This window comes from Cucumis melo, chromosome 4 (assembly GCF_025177605.1).
Source record: "Cucumis melo cultivar AY chromosome 4, USDA_Cmelo_AY_1.0, whole genome shotgun sequence".
Classification (NCBI taxonomy): Eukaryota; Viridiplantae; Streptophyta; class Magnoliopsida; order Cucurbitales; family Cucurbitaceae; genus Cucumis; species Cucumis melo.
Window position 1 is genome coordinate 24,867,749 of NC_066860.1, and position 23,084 is coordinate 24,890,832.

General features: G+C 31.8%; 2 protein-coding genes and 1 long non-coding RNA gene across 6 annotated transcripts; 1 reads left to right on the top strand and 2 right to left on the bottom strand.

The window, feature by feature from the left end:
* Window positions 1-1,572: 1,572 nt before the first annotated feature.
* Window positions 1,573-8,134, top strand: LOC103500317 (uncharacterized). 4 transcript variants are annotated; one of them, XM_008463580.3, is made up of 13 exons: window positions 1,573-1,808; window positions 2,267-2,506; window positions 2,608-2,734; window positions 3,569-3,696; window positions 3,794-3,863; window positions 3,966-4,068; window positions 4,894-5,011; window positions 5,133-5,214; window positions 5,607-5,668; window positions 6,335-6,407; window positions 6,496-6,576; window positions 7,452-7,532; window positions 7,796-8,134. In XM_008463580.3, the coding sequence occupies exons 2-13, from the start codon at window positions 2,304-2,306 to the stop codon at window positions 7,961-7,963; spliced, it is 1,296 nt and encodes a 431-aa protein (XP_008461802.2). In that variant the 5' UTR covers window positions 1,573-1,808; window positions 2,267-2,303; the 3' UTR covers window positions 7,964-8,134. The 4 variants fall into 4 exon arrangements, with proteins under 4 accessions (XP_008461802.2, XP_050939107.1, XP_008461804.1 ...); XM_008463582.3 differs by having other exon boundaries at window positions 1,574-1,808; window positions 2,335-2,506; XM_008463583.3 differs by lacking the exon at window positions 1,573-1,808 and adding an exon at window positions 1,903-1,920 and having other exon boundaries at window positions 2,335-2,506.
* On the bottom strand, window positions 7,971-12,739 carry LOC103500316 (polygalacturonase-like). The gene is made up of 9 exons (XM_008463579.3): window positions 11,960-12,739; window positions 11,646-11,774; window positions 11,379-11,546; window positions 11,257-11,277; window positions 10,961-11,168; window positions 10,801-10,882; window positions 10,607-10,715; window positions 9,347-9,463; window positions 7,971-9,230 (listed from the first exon to the last, which is right to left on the bottom strand). Exons 1-9 carry the CDS (start codon window positions 12,248-12,250, stop codon window positions 9,015-9,017), a joined length of 1,341 nt encoding a protein of 446 aa, XP_008461801.1. The 5' UTR covers window positions 12,251-12,739; the 3' UTR covers window positions 7,971-9,014.
* A 6,526-nt stretch (window positions 12,740-19,265) lies between these two features.
* On the bottom strand, window positions 19,266-22,566 carry LOC127148809 (uncharacterized). The gene is made up of 2 exons (XR_007819947.1): window positions 22,329-22,566; window positions 19,266-20,781 (listed from the first exon to the last, which is right to left on the bottom strand). It is a non-coding gene; the product is annotated as an uncharacterized LOC127148809 (long non-coding RNA).
* Window positions 22,567-23,084: the final 518 nt, after the last annotated feature.

The window sequence follows — 23,084 nt, forward strand, 5'->3', positions numbered from 1 at the left end:
GCAAGGCTTGTGATAATATCGCTATTTTAATTTAAAATTTTAAAATACTATTCAATTATGTAAAAGAAAATTCAATACAAATACATGATATCACATAAGCGAATATTATTTATAAACTAAATTATCTATATATAACTACATCTTAAATTTCAAATATATCCATAATAATTATAAAATAAGAAGGATATTATATATTAATATAATTGTTTTCAAAATTAAATTATCAAAATAATGCTATTTCAAAATAAATTATCGACGAAACCTAATTATTCTTAAAGGAAACTAAATGTATAGGTTGAATATTAAATAGTCGACTACTATATATTATTAAACAGATCTAGAATCACACTATTTTAATACATACTTCGATAATAACAATACAGTACATATTAAAATAACTAAAATTTTATCTTTATGAGTTTTTTGTTTTTCTTATCTTGTTTTACTTTTCTCTATTAGTCTTTTTGTTAAATCTTTTTCTTTTTGCAATTATTTGTATTTTCCTCTTGCTAATAAAAACACATATGATTTTTCGGTTATTAGATAATTTTAATTTTCTGTTCTCTTTCCCAAGTTCAAATTCTGTTTCACTATCTAAAATTTTATATTTTAAACTCAATGTTTGAAAAATTTTAATAACCTTTTGTCATCAAATTATTATTTCTTGTTTTAATGTTCAAAATTCTATTTTATAAATTTACTTAACAGTTCTAGAAAATTGATTTGAAAACTCAATTCTTATACTATCTACCAAATTTCTATTCTTATATTTATTTTATCATCCAAAATTTTCTCTAACTTATATATGTTGTAAATCAAATCGTTTCTTTTAACATATGCTTTCTTTTTAATTATGTGTATATCATTATTGAGTTAACAAAAAAATAATAAATTTGATGTATATATCTTTACTCTCAATGCATTAGTATCAATTACATTTATTGAATTAAAGAAACACGTATATTTAAAAGTTTGAGTAATATCCAAATTTATTAAAAGAGAAAAGTTTGTAGATAAAGAAACCTTTTGTATCACTTTATCCTTCATTTTAAAGGTTTCACAGGGAATTTGTCATTTAATGTGTGTATATAATCAAATGAAAAGCTTCTTCATGATTTTGATCTTCAAAAAATATAATTTTTTAGACAACTAATAAAATCATTTAATTTTATTCCACGGATTGAATTAAGAAGATTTTTTTAGTGGTTTTAATGACCTTCTAGATTAAATGAAAAAAATTTATTCTAATTCATAAAAAGGGAAACTTTCCATTGATTATATACACATATTCGGATTGCAAATTTCCACCAAATTAATACTGGAAATACTTAAAATGGGTAAAATAGAAACTTTTTTTATTTTTATTTTTTTTTTTATCAAAGTAGTGACTTTTATATAGACTATGACATAAACATAGATTTTGTAATTTTTCATGAGTACAAAAGTAGCCGTTCAATTAAAAAAAAGTTTTAAAATTTTTCGAAAAGAAAAAAAAAAGGTTTTAAAATTTAGAAAACATTAAAATAATTTAAGTCTTTAAGGGTATTAGGAGAATGAAGCAAATTTTAAAACTGAAGAAAAGAAATAGGATTGCTAGAAAGAAAAAAGAAAAATAAAAAAAGAAAAAAAGAACCGAAGAGATTTGAAGCGGAGTGGCCAAGGCCATAAAATCCGAATACTACGCCTCCCATATCTCTCCACTTTCTTCTCCGCCGCTCAATCTTCGTCCCTCTGAACTCCGCCGCACCACCCACCGCCCGCAAGTGGTGGCCATCAAATTCCCGCCCCCCTGGTTACCATATCTCCATGTAAACCCTAACATTCATTTTGTTTATGCCTGAAATTTAATCCTGTTACCTGTTTTCATCTCTGCAACTGTGTCTGCCAACTGCCAATCACTTCTTCAGCTTTCTTAATTGCGTAAAAACATTCTCTTATTCTGATATTCTGTTTATGCGTGTGGTATTTCTATGTTTAAATGGTTTGCTCTCTGGAGGGTGCTTGATTCTATCTATTTCTTTGTTCAAATGGTTGGCTCTGGTAAAGGGTGCTTGTTGAAACTTAAAACTAACTGTTTTTTTTCTTCTCATTTTGTGGGGAGCTTTTCTTTTCTTTTCGTGCTCGTTTGCTAGTTCTTCATTCCTGACTCTCACTCAGACTATTTGCTAGTTTTTACATTGTTTAGTAATCGAGCATATAGGGTTGTTTTGATTCGTTTTTTGAGTATTCCATCACTCTTAAAGCTTCTCAAGTTGCTCATGATCAGAATTTTCTGAGGAGCGGACTGTGATATGAATTGAGGGATGATGAAGTTTGCTGGATGTTCTGTTACAGCTTCTTTGACTCCTGTTCACTCTGTCATTCGGAAGAGCCATCCCAGGCTTTCATCAAGTATATTGCAAAAGAAGTTGTCTAAACCAATTAGTTGGTCTTCTGGAAATCAGATACTTCGTCAAGGTCCAGAAGCAGAAATGGTTGCTGGACGTTATTCCCCTCCATGGTTTAGGCGAGTTTTCTATATCGTGTATTGTTGTTTTATCATTATTATTTGTGTGCCTTGAGTGTTTGTATCTATCGACCGAGATTGATTTTTATTTACTTTCTCAGTGTTGCTCCTATGATGGAATGCACTGATAATCACTACAGAACTCTTGCTCGTTTAATATCAAAGCATGCGTGGCTGTATACCGAGATGCTTGCTGCTGAAACAATTGTTTACCAAAAAGATAATCTTGTAAGTTGACGGCAGCATCCTTTGGACCAACAATTAATTGATCAATGTTGCCTACAACTTTACACAATAGTGTTGCTTTTATTTATTAACAATGGTTCTACGAGGCATATATGCAATTTTCTTGATTTTCCCTTTTTTACTAGAGGCTTTTAAAATTGTATGCAACTTTTCACACTCACAAGACACATTGCCTCCATGTTAATAGGTTCGGTTAATGAATAATTATTTTTGGCCCCCTGCCCCCACCCTTATGAGAAGTTCTGCCTCCAGTTACCTCAAGAAAACATCCTAGCCCTGAATTACAACATTCACGTGTGATGTCTGAGTTGGACCATGGTTTTCTCTGGTTTTACTTACATTTGGTCACCAAGAGTACCAGTGTGATGGTCTTTTCAGATTGTGGATGCTCTAATCAAATCTAACCTTGTAACAGTTGAGTACTTTAATTGACCTGTCATTGCGGGGATCTGCTTAGTTTCCAAATTGGTCTGACCTCATATCTTGGTTGTTTCCTTGTCAGCCAAGTTGGACCAGGGTTTTCTCACTTTTTTTATTAGACAAATATGCACTGGACTAGGATTCTCTCACTTTTGATGAATATTTGATTGGCAAGAGTGAAGAAATTTTGTGTGCTTTATTTTTCTCAAAAAAGAGTTACCAACTTACCATCTTATTGCTACTATTGTAACTTGCATATCTGGTCTGGTAGGTGTTGGAGGCGTATGACAAATTCCTTTTTTTTTCTTCACAATCAGACTTGAGTTGCATATGATATGCATCAACAATCTTTGTTTTGACCATTTTTTTCATGTAATCTTCATTTATTTTGCACAGGACAGGTTCTTAGCATTTTCTCCAGATCAACATCCTATTGTCCTGCAAATTGGAGGAAACAATTTGGATAACATTGCAAAAGCTATTGAGCTTGCCAATCCTTATGGCTACGATGAAATTAATTTGAAGTGTGTCTTTAATTATCTTCTTCATATTCTTTCTGTCTTAGTTTCTACAGTACTTCATAAATTCTTATTTCTATATTTTTGTAAAAATGTTTTTCAGCTGTGGATGTCCAAGTCCAAAGGTGGCTGGACATGGGTGCTTCGGTGTTCGCCTTATGCTGGATCCTAAGGTTTCTGGCTGTGTGCTGGTTATATTTTGATTTCAGCTATTTTGCAGATTCTATTTTGTCAGCTATGCGTCTAACCTAGGTTTGTCATGTTTGCAAGGAAAGTTTGTTGGCGAAGCCATGTCAGTAATTGCTTCTAAGACTGACGCTCCTGTTAGCGTGAAATGTCGAATTGGCGTTGATGACCACGATTCATATAATGAACTTTGTACGGTTTCTAGTCTTTGTTCACTTGTTAGAAAGCAGTGACTAGTGACTACTACTTCTTTGCTTATATATAACACAGTAATGTGACAATCGTTGGTATCGTTGATTTATGATTTAGCATTTCATTATTTATTTCCTCTAAGGGGCATCATCACAATAGTTCCTGGCTTTTATCTTGTGTGCTTTCTTGTGTGAACCTTATCTTTCTTGTGCTTCAAAGGTGGCTTTGACTACACATTAAAGTGATTGGTAAAGTTACAGGTATAGATATAATCTTGAAGGGAATGTTATCTCATTAGGAACCCTTAATATAATCTTTGAAAGTGAAAGTTATCTTTCTTGATGCAGCTTTTGTGCACTTCGCTGTGATTTGTTGTTCCCCTTTTCCGACATGTTCACCTTTTGAATAAGAATTTCTAGTTTATTTTGTTAAAGAAAAAGAAAAGGAAGATGACTTTGACCACCCACACCTTCATCTCTTCCCCATTCCAAGAAAAGAAAGACAACATTTTATAATGGGCGGAGGAAAGAAATGCCTTTGATGGAAGAGAAGAACTTCTTTGGAGGAACCCATTTGGGCTACAATCATAAACCATCTTAGACCAGGAATTCTGCTTGGTCAACACAAGTATATGACATTTGAATTGATACTTGATGTTTGACATTTGAAATTTTCAACATATTTATTGACAATACATGCATGACAATTTCGAGAGGCCTTTACGATTTTAAAATTCTTTCTGAAAAGTCATTCTAGTTTGATGTGACATTATGTCGCTTGTTAGTCGCTAATTTCTTCTCTCACAGTCTGAACCTTTTATTTCAGGTGATTTTATTTACAAAGTTTCTTCCTTGTCGCCAACTAAGCATTTTGTAATCCATTCCCGTAAGGCACTGCTCAATGGTATCAGCCCAGCTGAAAATCGAACTATTCCTCCTTTGAAGTATGGTTATTAATAACCTTCTATAGTCTTAAAGAGACCTTGTTTTTTTGTTGACGTACTATTTTTAACAAATAATAACTAAGAATATCCTTTAATGATCATAATTCTGATGTGATCACAGATATGAATATTTCTATGCACTGATGCGTGACTTTCCAGACTTGAGATTCACAATAAATGGGGGCATTAACACTGTTGATGAGGTGAGCTTTTATGCTCTGCTGTAAGCTGCATCTGGACCTAACATATCAGAAATTGTATTTTCCCAAACTAGAAAAGCATAAAAATAGGCTTTGAAATCACTGCAGGGGCTAACCACCTTTTAGTTAAAAGGGATGTACTGTAATATATCTTTTTACATGATATTATCTCCATTTATAAAGAGGAGATGTGGTGGATGCATTTCTACTTTTCATTGTCTTGCATTGCACTATGGTCGTTCAATGATCATTTTATGTGGCTTATTGACCCAACATTTGTTTGTTGGGAGTTGGCTTTGATGGAATGAGAGTTCCTTGTGAAATTAGCAGCATGCATTTGGTAAATTTTCTACATCATAGATTAATGTTTATTTATTTTGAATGAATTTACACAGGCTAATGCTGCTCTGAGACTAGGAGCTCATGGTGTAATGATGGGCCGAGCTGCTTACCAGAAGTATGTTTATGAACATTTTGGAAATTACTATCTTTTCTTTCTTTTTTGTTTAATTTTTTATTACAAGCAAATGTCAAATTGTCGCATCCTTTTCAAGGTATAGGATATGTCCTATAGTCACAGCTAGTTTCAACCATTATCAGTATAAGAGGACCTGAAATATGACATTTTATATTCCATGCTTAAAAAATAGAATTCTTCTATAATATCTGGTTGTATCTGCCTGTAGAAGTTGTTAGGATTTTTTATTTTTCTCAATATATGGTTACCTGTTGTAGACAATATATGGTTACCTGTAAATTCTCTCTTTTTGTTGTGTACGTTTTGATACTCTTGCCCTTATACAAAATTGACTCATCAGTTTCTTCCCAAACAGTGAAATACAAAAAACTTCTCTAATTCTCTGAATTCATTTGAGCTCAGGTTTAAGATGAAGTTATTACAATGAAAACAAGCATTCTTCTTCTGTTTTTAATAGTATTATTTTAATATATTTCGTATTGTTTTAATATATTTTTTAACTGTTAAAACTCAAGTTACTACGGATGGAATAACCATCACATTAATGTTGTTAGTTTGGTCAAGTGTTCGTACTTTTCAACAATATTTTGGTATGAATATTTCATCAGAGTTGGTTACTGATTTGTTGTTATTTATCCTCCATAGCCCTTGGCGTACTTTAGGACATGTAGACACTGCAATTTATGGTGCGCCTAGCAGTGGTATCACACGTCGTCAGGTACAATAGTAAACTTGGCTGTGAAATTATCCTTCTACTTGAAAGTTGACTATTATCTCATTTAGTTGTATACTTGTCCATTTCCTAGGTCCTTGAACAGTATCAAGTATATGGGGATTCTGTTTTGGGTAGATATGGAAATAAGCCAAATATACGAGATGTTGTGAAGGTAAGATTTTGTTGGTGACATACAGCCTCTTTGGTAACAAATTTTGTCTCCTAAGTTTTCAGTTGGTCTTATTTCTTTTGTATGTCATGCGTCAACTATTTCTTTTCCAAAATGTGGGGTGGAGACTGGAGACTGGAGACTTGAACATGTCTATTACTACTCTATTGGTCTGGATTTAATTTAACTATACTTATTTTCAGTAATTTTAAGTATGTGACATGAGCTCCATACTCTTCTCTCACTATCTCATGCGATATGTGGGATTAGCGGAGGAGTGCTGGCTGCAGCGAGTAGGCCTTAATAACTGTTAAAGTATTGGGTTAGCATATGTGTTCTAGATTAGACTGGTGTGGATTAAATGGTTAAAGATTTGCAATGTATAATGTTAATTAGTGCACTTTGGATCTCCATGGTGCGCATAAGATGGAATGGTGATTCCCAGTTGATTGATTAGACTGAGGTTCCTCTATAAACTACCTAGGATGCTTACTTCCTATTATTGTATTTTTGTAACCTTGACTCTCTTTGATTACTGCCAATTGGAGTAATTCTTTGTATTTCTTTCAGTTGGCGGTTGGCCATTTCATACGTCAAGGTTTTTTATTGAAATAAATGGCTTTCATGGAGAAAAAATGCAAGAATTTTCATATATTAATTATAGCAAAGCATGCTGATTTATCATCTTTTTTTGTTTCTATGTCTTCATTTACCTGCTGATTTTTCAGTTATTGCGTTATATAGAACCCTTTTAACAGTTGGTTATATGAGATGCTGCTTTTCTCTAAATCAATACATACTGGAGTCTAGCAAAACGCACTCCCACTCACCATAAACTCCTGCTGTGACCATTTACCGGTCTTCTTGTTCTGCTGCAGCCATTGCTTCACCTTTTCTACACAGATCCTGGAAATGGTCCGTGGAAGCGTAAAGCTGATGCTGCTTTTCAGCATTGCAAGGTATTTAAAATATGCTGGAAGAGAGTAGGTTCATCCAGTGAATTTTGATGTGAAGGCATGACATATTTTTGCTCTAGTTCCTTTCGACAATTTCACTGTGAACTTTTCGCTTTGATTTTACTTCTATCGAAATTTGAATAATTCTAATCCGGTATTAAGATTCCACTTTTCTATCACCAACTGAGATTTTTCGTCCTTTTAGTGTTACCACCTTTTAAATGCTTGGTTGCATAGCTTCTAAGCGAACCTATTGGACTTTGTAGACCATCAAGTCATTTTTCGAGGAAACACTTGTTGCCATTCCAGATTATGTATTGGATGCTCCTGTAGCAGAACCTCCCTCTGGACGTGAAGATCTTTTTGCCAATACGCTTAGTTTGATGCCTCCGCCATATGAAGATAGAGAGCAAAAGGTAGTATTAGAGGCTTAATTTTGTATCATTGTTTAAACCTTGTATAACAGAAGAATTTCTACATTTTTCACTTATTCTTTGCATATTCGTTGATGGGTAATCAAAGATATTACCCTTGTAAACTGGTCATTCTTCTTACTTGTCAGTAGAAAAGGTTTATTAGAGGTTTTTGCTCTTTTCTTGTCTTGAGACTACTGGTTGCCTCTCTCTCTCTCTCTCTCTCAAGGTTATTGATTCCTATTAGATAATGGACAATATGTAGATAATACAAGGCCTTTTAGACAATATGTAGTTTGCACATACATCTATATGTTTAAACTTTATAGGAAGGAAGCTGAGGAGCTTTGTTACCATGCACAAGTGGCTACCATCGGCATGACCGCTAAAATGCTTGGTATTTCGGCCCGTGCCAGCAGGCACCGCTCGGGCACTCTCCAGAGGCTAGTTGTTAATGCTACCACAGCTTCTTGGGGGGAAATTACAAAGGTCAATGGCTTTTAATTCAGAAACAGAGCATCCATGGAAGGGAGGATTTTATGTTTGCTGCCGCTGTTGCCTCCGAGTCACAATGGCGAAGCCAGAACCAGGATCTCCAGAGGCAAAGAAGATCTATTCCCCTGTTTGTGACCATGCCAACTGCCAAGATCTGTCTCAACCAGAGTAGATATTGGTTGCTCCTACTTACTACCTACTGATTCTAATTCATGGATAATGCTGTGATCTAGTTGCTGATCCAATCCTCTTTTGGGAAAGAAAGTATATTTATTTTCTCCCTTTAGTTAAACATAAGTTTAGTAATGTTTATAATGGTTTGAGGTAGGTGGTGAGGAATCAAAGTTAATTGTTCTAACAGGCCATAATTACTGGGAGAACAGATTGAAAAGGAAAAATATTTTTTTCTTTTTATATAAGTGTAAACTATCATCCATCTGAACATAGTTCAAATAGTTATAAGATAATAGTGATCTTAAATACAATAGTGACATTTTCAAGATGGAAGGGTCGAATATTATCCTACAATAAAGTGAATTTGTTGTGAAATGCATTTACATGGCTCAAAAACTAGATTCTAACACTGTGGATAAACTTTCCATCTATTTTTCAACCTAACATTTTCACAGGAAGCTGTTGCAACTTCATTTCCTTGACCAACTATATGAACTCCAAGCAAAGAGATCTCCTGACAGGGGAAGCTTTTGCTGCAATCAAATTTTATGGCATCATCAGAAGCACTTGTTCCTCGAATGTTCTTGTACACCACATTGCTTACTTTCACTGCTGAATTCTGCATCCATAAGACCAAGCAAAAGATAAATCAATCAATCAATTTTTGTACTTTGGCTTTCTATGAATCTTGTTCAGTTGAGAGCTATATCAAAGATTTTGACTAAATTTCTTTACCTGTTCTGGACATGAGTCTTCTTTATCACAGTAATTCTGGTCTATGATTATGGGGTTGCTCACATTCTTCATCACAACATTTTGAAACATTATGTTTTTAGCGTATCCGGAGCCTCCCTGCACAATTTGCCATCTCATTATCAAATATTTGTTTTAAAGGCAAACAAATTCAACTTTCCAAGTGTAATATAAATCACAATATGAAAAGTTATACCCATGTTATAATGCTATTGGTATGTTTATTCCCTAAATTTCAAAACGTACTTTGTTTATTTTCAAAATCACTTTAGAATTCTATTACACAATGTTCAAATTTATTTTTCATGTCTTACAATGATATTCATCTTTCTTAAATCTAACAATTGAATTCTTAGCTAAATTTCAAAAACAAAAAAGAAAACTTCTCGAAAGATATTTTTTTTTTAGTTTTCAAATTTTGGTTTGGTTTTTTAAACAATTGGTACTTGGTAGAATAATATATCACGAAAGGAAAAAAGAAGAAGTTTAAATAGTAGTGTCTATAGATTAAATTTTAAAAAACAAATGGTTACAGAAACTAATTCTTTAAGTTTTATTAGAAAAGTTTAGAAATCTATAGACATTTTCTAAAATAAATGTAGTTTACCTCTAGAAAAAAAAGTTAAAAAAGCTGTGACATTTATTAATATCTCTTTCTCTAACTAACAAAGTAATTAAAATAACTTGTGATCCTTGCACCAACTGAATTGACTTAGTTTTGTCATTCTTTCATTTTGTCTATTTTATTGGTTTGAAGTTTGAACTCATGCCCTTGTTGTCAAGTACCATTCAACTGCACCCACTAAACAAGTCAGGGACCAATTAGTGACACCACATGGACATTCAAATGAAGAAAAGAGGACTTGGTGACCACTGTGTAGAAATTAATATTGAACAAGTTTTTTTTGACATCCAAAATGGTGTAGGATCGATGGATTGTTGGGTGAAAATAATGTGAAAATAATCGAATTACGTGTAAGTTGGCCGGTGGAGGGGTTGGAATGGTAGGATTGAAGTTTAAAGGGTCAACGGCAGTTTGGAAATGTGGCCAACTTTTCTCTGTCAAATACTGAGAATTCAACTGTCAAAGAAATGAGGAATAAATTTCTTTACTTTCTGCTTTAAGTGGAGTTGAGTGCAACATAAAGTTTGTTGCTTTACGTTGACAATTACATTATTTTGTTCAAACTTATTTACAAAATCGAATCAAAATCCCAAAGAATTTTACCCTTCTTCACATACCTGCCAAGTCTTTATTCTCACCCCATTGCTTGTTCCTGAAATCAATGCTCTATTTACTCTTATGTTTGAAACTTCAGCTTCTGAGTTTTCAGCTCCCAAGCTTCCGATGCTTCAATGTAATAAAGAAATCATATGATCAAACCAAAATAGCAGTAAAAAGTAGAAAAAATGCTTCAAATTTAGTTGAAGAATACCTGATTCCATGACCTGGCCCACAAGTGATATCCATTGCTCGAACATTTCTTGATCCACTTACAATTGAAATGCAGTCATCCCCTAAAAAAAAACAGATTTTGGATAAACAATTTAGTAAAGAAAGTATAGAAGTTGTTTCATTTTCTTTGTTAAGTGTACCTGTTCCAATGACACAGTTTCTTATTATAGCATTTTGAGTTTCTGTGATGTGAATTCCATCTGTGTTGGGACTATTTCCTGGGGCGACGACTCGAAGATTCAAAGCTTTGACATTGGTGCATTTCTGAAATGTTAGATGCATTTGCTGTGCATCTTTGAACATCAGGTTAGACACAACCAAGTTGATGCATTGGTAGAAAGTTACGGCCTGCATATAAAGAAAACAAATGAACATTTCGATTAGACGACTTCAAACACGTTTCCGAAGATCAAAAAGACAGTGACGGGCGACGAACCGTTGGTGCTCTCTTGCAGGGCTGCAGAAGAATCCAAGAGAAAAACAATCGTCAGCCAATGGTTTTTATCAAGGAAATGAGATATGAAATAATAGTTGTTCAAAGTTGAGATATATATTTACAAGTTCTTTGTTCACTTTGCAAGAGTTTTGCCACCATTTTCTGCCATTCCCATTGATGATACCATTGCCTTCTACAACAAAATTATCAACTCCTTCAAATTTTAGCCAATGTCGACGATCATTTTCGTAATCAGATATTCTTGTAGAAGCTTTGATCATTCCATTGATCTAACAATGAGAATAACAAACAAATGAGCGCCAAGTTTCCCTAAATCATGATATTGAAAGTCAACATTTACTTTTAATATATGATAATTATACTCTCACCTTTAGTGTTAAAGGAGATCTACAGGGACCAGAAAAAGTGATTGGCTTAAGATAGTATGTTCTTCCTTTAGGAACCAAAAGAGTTGCCTTCCTAGAAGAACAGGCCTCCTTCCAAGCAAGCTCAAATGCCTAAAACATACATTCATCAAAACAAACACTAATGAGTTCATATACGGTAGCTTGTTTCGGTGAAGACAGCTCCCCGAAGATTAGAAAGCTAAGTCGTCAGAATAATGCAAGAAGTAGAGCTAGATACTTGGTTTTGAAAGTGTAAGTATATTTTGTTTGCAATATATGTTCAATGAGGTTTCTACCTTAGTATCATCTTGTCCATTTCCCTTAGCTCCAAAATCATCCACATTCACCACCTTTGTCGAACTTGAAAACGAGCTCCCTCTATCTCGTCTCTTCTTTGTCGTCTTCGAGCTGTGAAAATCAGTGTTCCTAAAAGTGTATAATGATGCTGGTGTTGGATAATGGTTATAAATTTGATCATGATATTGAGAAACAGGAAATGGGTCCTCAAGGTAACTGCCGAAACAGAGAGAAAACAGAGAAAATGCTATGAAAAAGATGAACAAACGGTTTTGTTGATGCATTTTCATATTTGTTTCTTCTTCACTTTCTAAACACAAAGTTTCAAAAGAAGAGAGAACTGCTGAAGTTAAAACCCCAATTTGCTGTGTCTTTTGGTAGAGACTAGAGATTATATATAGAGAAGAACTAGAACCAAATTTTTTTAATCTCTATGTGTATAAAGAGATGATTTTGACTTGGAAAAAGCATTTTTTTTATTTGAAAATACTTGTTATGGGTTGATTCAAAAGCACCTAAAAAGTGAGAAATGGAAGGAAGAACAGGGAATTCAGCAGTCAAAAACTCTTGATTTTCATACTGAAACATTGAAGAAAATCAGTTGGAATTTGTTCAAATGAAGCATATTATTGCTTGATTGCCAAACTATGGTTTCTTTCCACCATTTTCGGTCCACGATGGCTTTAGTTCATTTTTTTTGCGTACAAAATCAAATCGCCATTTCAAGACGTGTTTCATCCTCAAAAACTGGTTTGGTGTGGTTTTCAGATTCAATCAGAGCCATTGATTTACAAATGAATGGCTGTGATAGAAAAACTGTGCTTTTGAGTTCTTGTAACTGAAGATGCTTTTCTTTTCAGCTGTGTGTGAGTTAGTTTGTTTTTTACTTGCAAAATTCAGATGGTTTTTGTCATTTTTTCATCTGCGGTTTTTTTAACCAAATATGGAATTTTCCTTACTTTTCAAAACGGAAGCTTTTTTTTTTTTTTATACCTTTTGCTTGCGTTACTATTGGTGAAAATGATCGATATGACCTTCTTGTGCACACTTGCTACTTGCTAGGCTCTCAAATATTCACTCTCGCTCTTCCTTGTTGCTATTCTCTCGCTCGTTTCACCCTCGCTTTTCAATCTCTCACCTCTTGTTATTTGCTTGCTTTACAAGGAGTGAGAGTGGAGAATAAAAAGTAGGGCTGAAAAACATTGACATTAAGAAGAACCAATTATAAGATAAAATAGAGAGAGTTGGTAGTGAGAGAATCGAAATCTGACAGAGCAACTAAGAATGACGACCCAATCTACATGCACAACATTTTATTTTGATAATTTTACACAAGCAAGTAAACAAAATGTCTCAAATACGTGTATATATGAATTTAGATATATTGTTTGTGTTTTTTTTTTAATTGTATTATTTAAAAATTTATTTTATAGGTTGTTGTTAGGGAGTCTTTTTGGTATTTAAATTGAAAAGGGTTTGAAAAAGGATGAGTTGTTTTTTATTATATATGAAAAGATTTGTGTTGGAGCAATTAATGATGGGAGTAAAATGTGTTTTTCTTTTTTAGAGAATCAACTAAATCATGCCCATTTATTTTCTACATAATCATCATTGTCTTGTGTTAGAAGTATATTGATTCGTGTAAAAGGAGTTTGAAGTTATATATATAGTTGCTCGCTCCAAATCATAAGAAGATAGTTAGATATTTTGGAAAAAAAACATTCCTTTGTTTTTATTAAATTGAATAAAATAATATTAAAATCAATTCAAGATACGATACTGATATAATTACCTTTTCAAGTGTTCATGGTTGGATCTCATTTATCCTGCAACTACGTGTACGACTCAATTCAAAGGAATAAAATGTATACAAAAATATTTGTGAAAGTAAAATAAATAAAGCTCGTTTTTACTTTTAGTTACTCCATTTCATCTTTCAGTGATCATATATTTTATATGATACACCATAAAATAGCGAACATGTTTATGTTTAAATTTTAAAAAGTTATAATTTGTAAAGATAAATTTAGGATGTCTTTGGAAGTGATTTTAATCCCTTCTTTCAAATGATGGTGTTTTGTATAAATTAAAATTGATTTTAAAAAAGTATAAAACGATTTCAAATTGATTTTGGAGGGATTGGATGATAGGTGATTCTCGGCCAATCACTCCTCAATGGTTATTTAATTGAGTTTTGTGTAAAATATGGTTGGTTAACCATTTGTGGTTTTTTTTAATAAAAATTACACGTTAGAAACGTTATTAAATGGTTAATAAAACAAACAATTATAAATGTTTTGAATTTTGTTTCAATATCTATATATATGTATATATCAACCATTAAACAAGAATTTAACAATAAAATAAAATAAATACCATAATTATTTATAAAAAATACAACAAATTGGGTAACTCTGAAGTAAATCATATTAAACATCAATTTTAAATATATAAAAGTTTTTTATTTGATTTTAAAATCAATTTGATTGTTTATAGATTGATGCATCTTAATAATTATATAAAATTCCTCAAGTTAATCTCATGAGCCAATTATAGATATACTCCATGTTTAATGTTGATGAAAAGTGGCATGTTGCTAGTTTTATATATATATTAAAACGTTTTTGTCATTTAAAATAACTGTCTTTACACAAATGGTAGTGATTTATTGCAGTTTATCATATATAGATTTTGATATTTTACTTTATTTGTAAAACAACTAAATATATAAAACCTTAAACCAAATGAATTTTAAAAGGTGATTTTGAATGATTGAACACATGTCTTGCTGAAGCGTTTGACTTCACAGTAAATCTTAAAGACAAATGGGTTGATTATAGTTATTTTTGTACATTGTGTTTGATTGTAAAGTATTTTCATAGATACAATCTTCAAACTACCAAAATGTATACCACACGGTGTGGGAAAGGAAACTACAATTATTTGGGGAAAAAGTTATTAGAAAGAGAAAAAATTAGGAGGAAAACAAAACTTAGGAAAGAAAAATAGAGGTGAGAAAAGTTAAAAAAAAAAAAAGAGAGAGAGAGACTTAGGAGTGCCTAAAATTCTAGAGTGAAAAAAAAAAAACAATAAAGAGTAACTTTTAGTTGAAACATAAACAATTAAAGACAGAAAAAAAATTAATGGATAATTATTATTTGCAAGATATTGAAGATAAGAACAATTCAAAAGAATAGGTGGATGTGATAAAATTTAGGTTTAGTTTTCGAGTCTATTTGTGATAGATCATATTACTAGTACAAGTTTATCGGTGATAGACTATATCACTAGTGTAAAAGATTATAGGTAAAAGTTTATCATGAATATATTTTATTATTTGTAATTTTTTTTTTTTTTTATATATTTTTGTTATACATTCGAATACAAAGAGTAGATAGAGAAACTTTTAAAACAGAAGGTTGTGAGTTAGATGGGGCAAAAAGGATTTGGTATTAGAAGATGTAAGGAAAATCCAAGCAAAAGGTGAGGGACACAAAAATTGCTAAGAAAAAAAATAGAGACCAACTACGAATCTTAGAGATAAATATAGAAAATAAATTGAAAAAATCATATAAATTTTAGAGAAAATAAAGTTAGAAATAGAGTTTATAAAAGGGAAATTTTTCAAAAAAATAATGAAATAATTTACAAAATATAGCAAAATCTACCCAATTCTTCTTAGTGTATATATTTAAGTTTTTTTTTTATTATTATATTTTATAAATAATTTTATACATATATATTTTGCTATCCATAAAAATTTTTCTTCATCAAATTTTGAGAGAGATAGATAACACTATAGAGAAAAAAAATATAAAAGTAAAGAAATTAACTTTTGGCATAAATTTAAAATAAAATAGAGTAAAATGTAGAAGTGATTTTGAAATGAATAAAGCATTTGCAAATATACTCTGAATTACTTAGACAAATGCACTTTAAGAATTGAAATCATCTATTCAAACAAAAAGAAAGAAAGAAAGCAAGAAAGAAAGAAAGAAAGAAATGGTGGTAGGGTCAACCAAAGTAGGCAAGATTTTTGGTATTGGAGTCAAAGGAAAAGAAAATTGGGGTGTGTTTGTACTCTTATATTGCACTTTATAACCCCAATCTTGGTTTACATTTGTTTGGAAATGGAAATGTGAGATCAGTGGGTGTTTTTTCTTCCAATGTGGTATAATATTGGCTTTCTCCCCCCCACTTTGAGGATTGTATCTTCTTTTTTCTTCCTTTTATTTCAATTTGTCAAATTTTAGGCCTTTTCCACCATTTACGACTATGAAGAATCATCAAATTAACATTATTTTTTTTTAATATCAAAAAGTGTTTTCAAATACCAATTCCCAACCTTTAATATGGTGATATCTTCCTAAACAATAAATGGAGTTTTTTTTTAGTTAATGTAAAATGCGAGGACTAATGCATCCCTAATTATCTATAATATAATGGTCATATTCAAATTTAATACATTATAAAATAAAATTGGGACTCAACTAATATAAAAATGTGTTGATGATTTAAATGTTTATGATTCGAATCCCTTTTATCTCTATGTACCCCAATAATAAACGAATTTCGTTTTGATTGATAATAACTTACAACAAAACAAAAATCTACTAAATACAAGAATGATCGACAAAGAAATTTCATCATAAACAATCTAATTCGTAGATGATGAAAACAAATAGACAACTACAAAAGATCAACAAAATAGCAATCACTATAAAATCTTTTAACACATATGCTTTCTTTCTTTTCCTTTACACTAATCGTCTTAAAAAAACTCTCACATACTCAATATTTCTCTTTTTGGTGTATGAAACTTAAATGTGTTAACTCATACTCAACTATGAACATACAACTTTATCAAAAACATTTATAAGTCTCAAGTTATGCTGAGAGTTTTATTTTTATTCTTCCCTTTTTTTTCTGTAGCCTATATACCTTAATTAGAATTTCTTTTTCAAAAGGAAAATAAAATAGAGTAAGAGAGTATGAAAAGAAGAGAGAAAAAAGATGAAAATAGGGAACTAGGGAAGGAGAATATAGAAAAGAGAGGTGGTGGGGTGTAGTAGATATGAGATAACCGAGTCTTTATCCAATCACTAATTTTTTTTTTAACCCTTTCATTTTAGTATCAATATACAACTTTTGGAAGTTCAATAATATTGACTATACATTAGAATACTTGAAGCGTGGTGAATGCATTAAAAATGTGTCAACTTAGTTAAGATAATTGGGTATATGCCAACTGATCCTACTTCTTTCATTCTTCTCAAAACACACACACATCAAAATACTTATAAATACTTTTGACACAAAGTACAAAATCCAAAGGTGTTTTTCACTATTAATGTTTTTTATAATATGTTCATAGATTCACTAAACACAAAATCAAAAGTTTAGAGATTTATTAGATATTTTTAAAGTGTAAGAAGCTATTAGAAGTAAAATGAAAAGTTGATAGATATATTTAGATAGTTTTCAAAATTTAGAAAGGTTTAGGTTCCAAGGTAATAAAAAATTGCAGTAACCAACCATCAACCTACCCTTAACAAAATCATAGAAAAGAGGCATTAAATGTGGAGTTGATGGAGGACAAAGGGAAAAAGACAATTCATTTATAGAGTTATAAGGGTAGGCGCTGTGTTAAATTTGAGGATAAAGGTGGCTTTGTGTTTTTGTTGGTTTATTTGTCCATTTTATCCAAATACCTAACATTCTCATCCACCTCCTGCGGAGCAATTTTGGAACATTTGGGAAATTTAGGTTTCAATTTCAACCTCTAAATTTTGACTTTATCATACTTACTTTTATAACTAATTTCTCCAAAAACAATAACCACCTTATAACTAAACTTAACTTAACTTTTTTTAAAAAAAAAGTTTGTACTTTCTACAAAGTTATTCAATATATGGCTATTGAAAATTTCCTCAAAACAAAAACAAAAACAAAAAATTACAGTAAAACTACTTAGATTTTCACACTAACTTCATGCTAAAATTTGTAGGTATTTAGCTAGGCGTAAATGAAGCAAATAGTGAGTTGTTATAGTCTTAAATACATTAAATTTTAGTTTGGACAAAAAATAGTAAACATTGTAACGAATAATAAAAAATAATGTTGTAACAAATAAGGATTTTGAAATAGCATTGACAGTAACTACTTAAAGATTTTTTAGTTGAATTTACTGTGGCAAAAAGTAATTATTATAGTTTTAGATAGTTTTCGCTCCAAATACTTCCGCAAAATATAACAATTAACTAAGTTAACATTAGATATTGAAAGTTAAAAAATTAAAACTAGGACCTTTTCAAGTAATTTTAAAAAGTCTCAAAGTAGACTTCGTCATTTTATTTTACTTATTACCATGTGTATATTCTTATGCTAATTGGGTGGGGTTCAAATTTTCAGTTTTAAGTTTAAGATCAGTAATATAAGTTTAGGTGTTAAAAAAAATGGTTAGGATATCCATCTAACTCTATAACATCTTAATGTAAAAATAAAAAATAATAAATAAAAAATAATAATAATAAATAATAAATAAAAACCATAGATATTAAATCTAGGTTGATATATATAGCTACAATGGGTTGAGTCAACCCATGATCGTTAAGATCTAAAGAAGACTTAAAATTTGGTAGTATTTCATAATAGATTTTAGCAACATATTTAGATATTTTCAACTTTGTGCCAAATTTCCTATCAATTTTAGTTTGGTAACAATTTTATATCGTTTTCGGGTTTGATATCAATATTATACAATGATTTTTTAAAAATATCATTTACGTCATCTCTCATCCATAAACTTCTGGAATATTTAATTCTGTTCTTTTTAACACCCTTTTCGAACTTTAACTTTATTTTTGCTATTTATTAAATAGGTTCAATTTTATTTAATGTAGTATAAATTTAAAATTAATGTTAGCACTATTTTTGGCAACTTTTGTTTATTTTCTTTCATATTCCTAATTCGAAATTAACAACATCTCTATCGAGATCTCAAGTATATATTGAATATAATAATAATAAAAATGTATAATGATTGGTACATAAGATAATGTATTACAGAAATTTTGATGTTCATGCACTTACCATACACATTTTAATTTATTTTCATAAAATTCAAAGATGCAGTGGGTTGTATGTATCAAATGTACATTGTTTCAAAGAAGCTTCTTGTCCATCTTGCTTTCATTTTTGGAACAACTTTTATTGCTCATGTAGGTTCTAAGAACAAAACACTTTATAACTGATTACAATCTTCTCTTATAATGCTACTTCTGCTATTATATATTATTATTCAAAAAAAAAAAAAAAAAAAAAAAAAACAAATACAGCATTTACACTTTCTCCAGAAACTACGGTTCAACTGTTCATAATTCAAACCCTAAAACAACAAATCTTCAAAGTTTAAGAGATACGAAACCGATAGCCCATTAAGGTTCTATTTCTCATTCTTCTTGTATCAAAGGCCCATCTTCTAGAATTTGTCTTTACTTTAATCCTTTTTTTTTCTCGACTTTTGTCGCTCCATAGCTAGGGTTTTTGAACGAATTCCCTCATTCACTCAACGATGAACACTCTGACTCAACTGATGGATCATCATCCATCTCACAGACCAGTTTTTGAAACAAAATCTCTGCAGTAAAATTAAGAGATGACAATTTTCTCTGGAAATTCCAAATCCTCACAGCCTTGGAAGCCTACGATCTCAATTTTGTTGATCTGTCGACAGAACTGGCTGAACTTTCTCCAAAGGGTACTCAGTGATGGGCTTCCATACAAGTTTAACATCCGATCATCCCTCACAACACCTGAAGCCTTAAATGTTTACAATTCCACTATTTCTCTTGATGACTGGCACAAAAGATTGGGCCATCCCCATTTATCTATTGTTTAAATTGTCTTGGAAACATGTTATGCGTCCTACTTTGAATGTTAATAAATTGAAATTCTGTGAAGCTTGTGCAATAGGAAAACGTCCTGCTCTTCCCTTTCATTCCCTTCCTACATCAATATGGAATTGAACATCACATAACTTGCTCACATACCTCACAACAAAATGGGATAGTGGAAAGGAAACATATCATGGATATGGGACTTACTCTCCTATCCCAAGCCACCTTTCCCCTTAACTTCTGGGATGAAGCCTTTTCTACCAGTGTATACCTTATCAATCGGCTTCCCAGACCTGTCCTACAAAACATAAGTCCTCTTGAAAAGTTATTCGGTCCAAAGCCCAACTATCCATCACTTAGAACCTTTGGCTGCAAATGTTATTCATACTTAAGGCTCTATCAATCTCACAAATTGTCCTTCAGATCACAACCCTGCACATTCCTAGTATCAATCTCACAACTATCCAGACATGTTCTTTTTTATGAAAAAAACATTTCCTTTTCTCTCCCACTCCAAAACTCAAACAATTGTCAATTGTCCACCGATTAATACCATTCTCTGCAACCCAAACATGAACCATAGCACAAAAAGGCATTTACCTCACACATTTCCTGATACTACTAATGTGCATCTTTTAGAGATAGGCACGCAAAGTAGCTCCCAACCTGATACTGAGAACGGTGATACTCAAGAAGAAACTACCTCTCATACTCTGTCCATAGATGCATTGCCTGTTGCTAACAATCCTCCCATCAACAACAACACAACAATTCTCTCCTCATCCAATGATTACTCGAGGTAAGAGTGGAATCTTTAGACCTAAAGTCTTGTTAGTTGATTATACTCAACATGAACCATGTGGCGAGAAAGAAGCTTTAAAACATCCTCAATGGAAGAAAGCTATGGAAGATGAGTTTAATGCCTTACAACAGAATAATACCTGAATATTAGTTCCTAAACCTTTAAATCATAAATTATTGGCGGTAAATGAGTGTTTAAAATTAAAAGGAACTTTGATGGTTCCATTGCTAGATATAAAGCACCGCTGGTTGCAAAAAGGTTTTATCGAGACACCTAATATTGATTATAATGAAATATCTAGTCCGGTGGTCAATATTGTGACTATATATATGCTCTTAGCCATAGCAGCTATGAAAGGTTGGTCAATACGACAACTTGATGTCAATAATGCGTTTCTTCACGTAAACCTCTTAGAAAATATTTGTATGGAACAACCTTTTGGTTTTGAGGTGCATAGTAGTTAGCCTATGGTTTGTCACCTAAAGAAGGCTTTCATATGGTTTAAAACAAGTCCCTAGAGCGTGTTATGAGAAACTAAGCTGCACTTTAAACTTACTTGGCTTCAAAACATCTAAAGCTGGCTCATCTCTATTAGTTCGCATGACCACTAATTCTTGTTGCTATGTATCGATTTATGTTGATGATCTTATTATTGTGGGCAACTCCACCAAAGAAATAGATTCTCTTATAAATTCGGAAGTTGAAGTCTTCTATCCAGCCAAAGGAGGTTTATTTCTTTCTCAGTCAAAATACATAATTGACCTGTTACAGAAAACTAAAATGTTTGAGGCTAAACCAATTGCAACCCCAATGGTAAGTGGTCCTATCTTCTTGTCTGCACATCAAGGTGAGCAATTTTCTGATATCTACTTGTATAAAAGTGTGGTTAGTGCTTTACAATATGCCACACTTACTCATCCTAAAATCTCTTACAGTGTAAATAAGGTATATCAATTTATGCATTCGCCTAAACTGACTCACTGGCAACTTATAACAAGGATACTACTATATCTGAAATGAGTTATATCTCTAATAACTTGAATTTACTAGGCTTTGCAAATGCTGGTTGGGCCTCTAGACGACAGAAAGTTCACTTCTTGATATTGTGTTTACTTTATCCTCCTGTTATGTGGTGTGACAACTTAATCGCAGTTCATTTGAGTGCCAATCCTATACCACATCCCAAGACTAAACATGTTGAACTTGACATTGTTCGGGAACTTATACGAAACCAGAAACTGTTAGTCCGACACCTTCAAGCTTCTAAATAGATTGCTGACGTTCTAACCAAACCTTTGTTTGCTACCAGTATTCACAAACTCAAAAAGAAATTGACTGTATTAAGAGATAGCCCATTATACACAAAGGCCCATCTTCTAGAATTTATTTTTACCTTGTATTAATCCAATGTGGGTGTGTTCATTGCAAGAGTTTGTCATCCCTGCTTTTCTACTTATATGATGATTCTTGCCAATATCAAATAATAAGGAAAAGTAGTATTTTCTCTTTAATATAGAAACTTTAACAGATACACAGAACAGAAGTTTAAAAGTAATAACAAAATCTACGTTAAACTTTAATCTCCTGAAGAATTCAAATAAGGAGAAATGAAGGGAAAGAAGAATGAATTGGAAGGAAAAGGAATTCCTCAGAAGGCCTAGCATCTACCTGGAATTTGATGGAGAAAACTGGTTCCTCGACCTCAGCAAGAATAAGCATCGGGAGCGCCAGTTATGGATGAAACCTCCATTCTCCATTTTTCTCAGATTACTAAACTTTTCATCATCGGAAAACTTAATCTCCCCCAATGCGGTGTGGAGTAGATCTCAAAACTTCCTTTCACCTCAATATATTAGGGCTCTAGGGCTCCGTTTCCAGACGAAGAATGTGGATACTGTTACCTGTTTTACTGGGCTTTGGGCCCGCGATAAATACTAGTCCGGCTCACAAACTATATATATACATATTCTATATATAGATTGTTGCAAATGTAGCAATTATATTTAAAATAATTACGCATATAGCGACATTTTAAAAAAATTGTAAATATTGCAAAATTTTGTCAAAATTGAATGGTCTATCGCTGATAAACTATAGGGGTTATCATCGATAGACTTTGCTATATTTGCAATTTTTCAAAATTATTGCTACATACTTAATAATCATTCTAAAAATTGTTATCCATTCTAATCACACATAATTTCTAGAATGATTATTAAGTATGTAGCAATAATTTTAAAAAATTGCAAATATAGCAAAGTCTATCGGTGATAGACTTCTATCGTTGATAGACTCCTATGGTTTATTAGTGCTAGATCAACATTTGCTACATGGTGTATCAGTAAATGTTGGTCTATCGGTGATAGACTCCTATCATTGATAAATTTTGATAGATTTTTCTATATTTACAATTTTTTTTAAAAA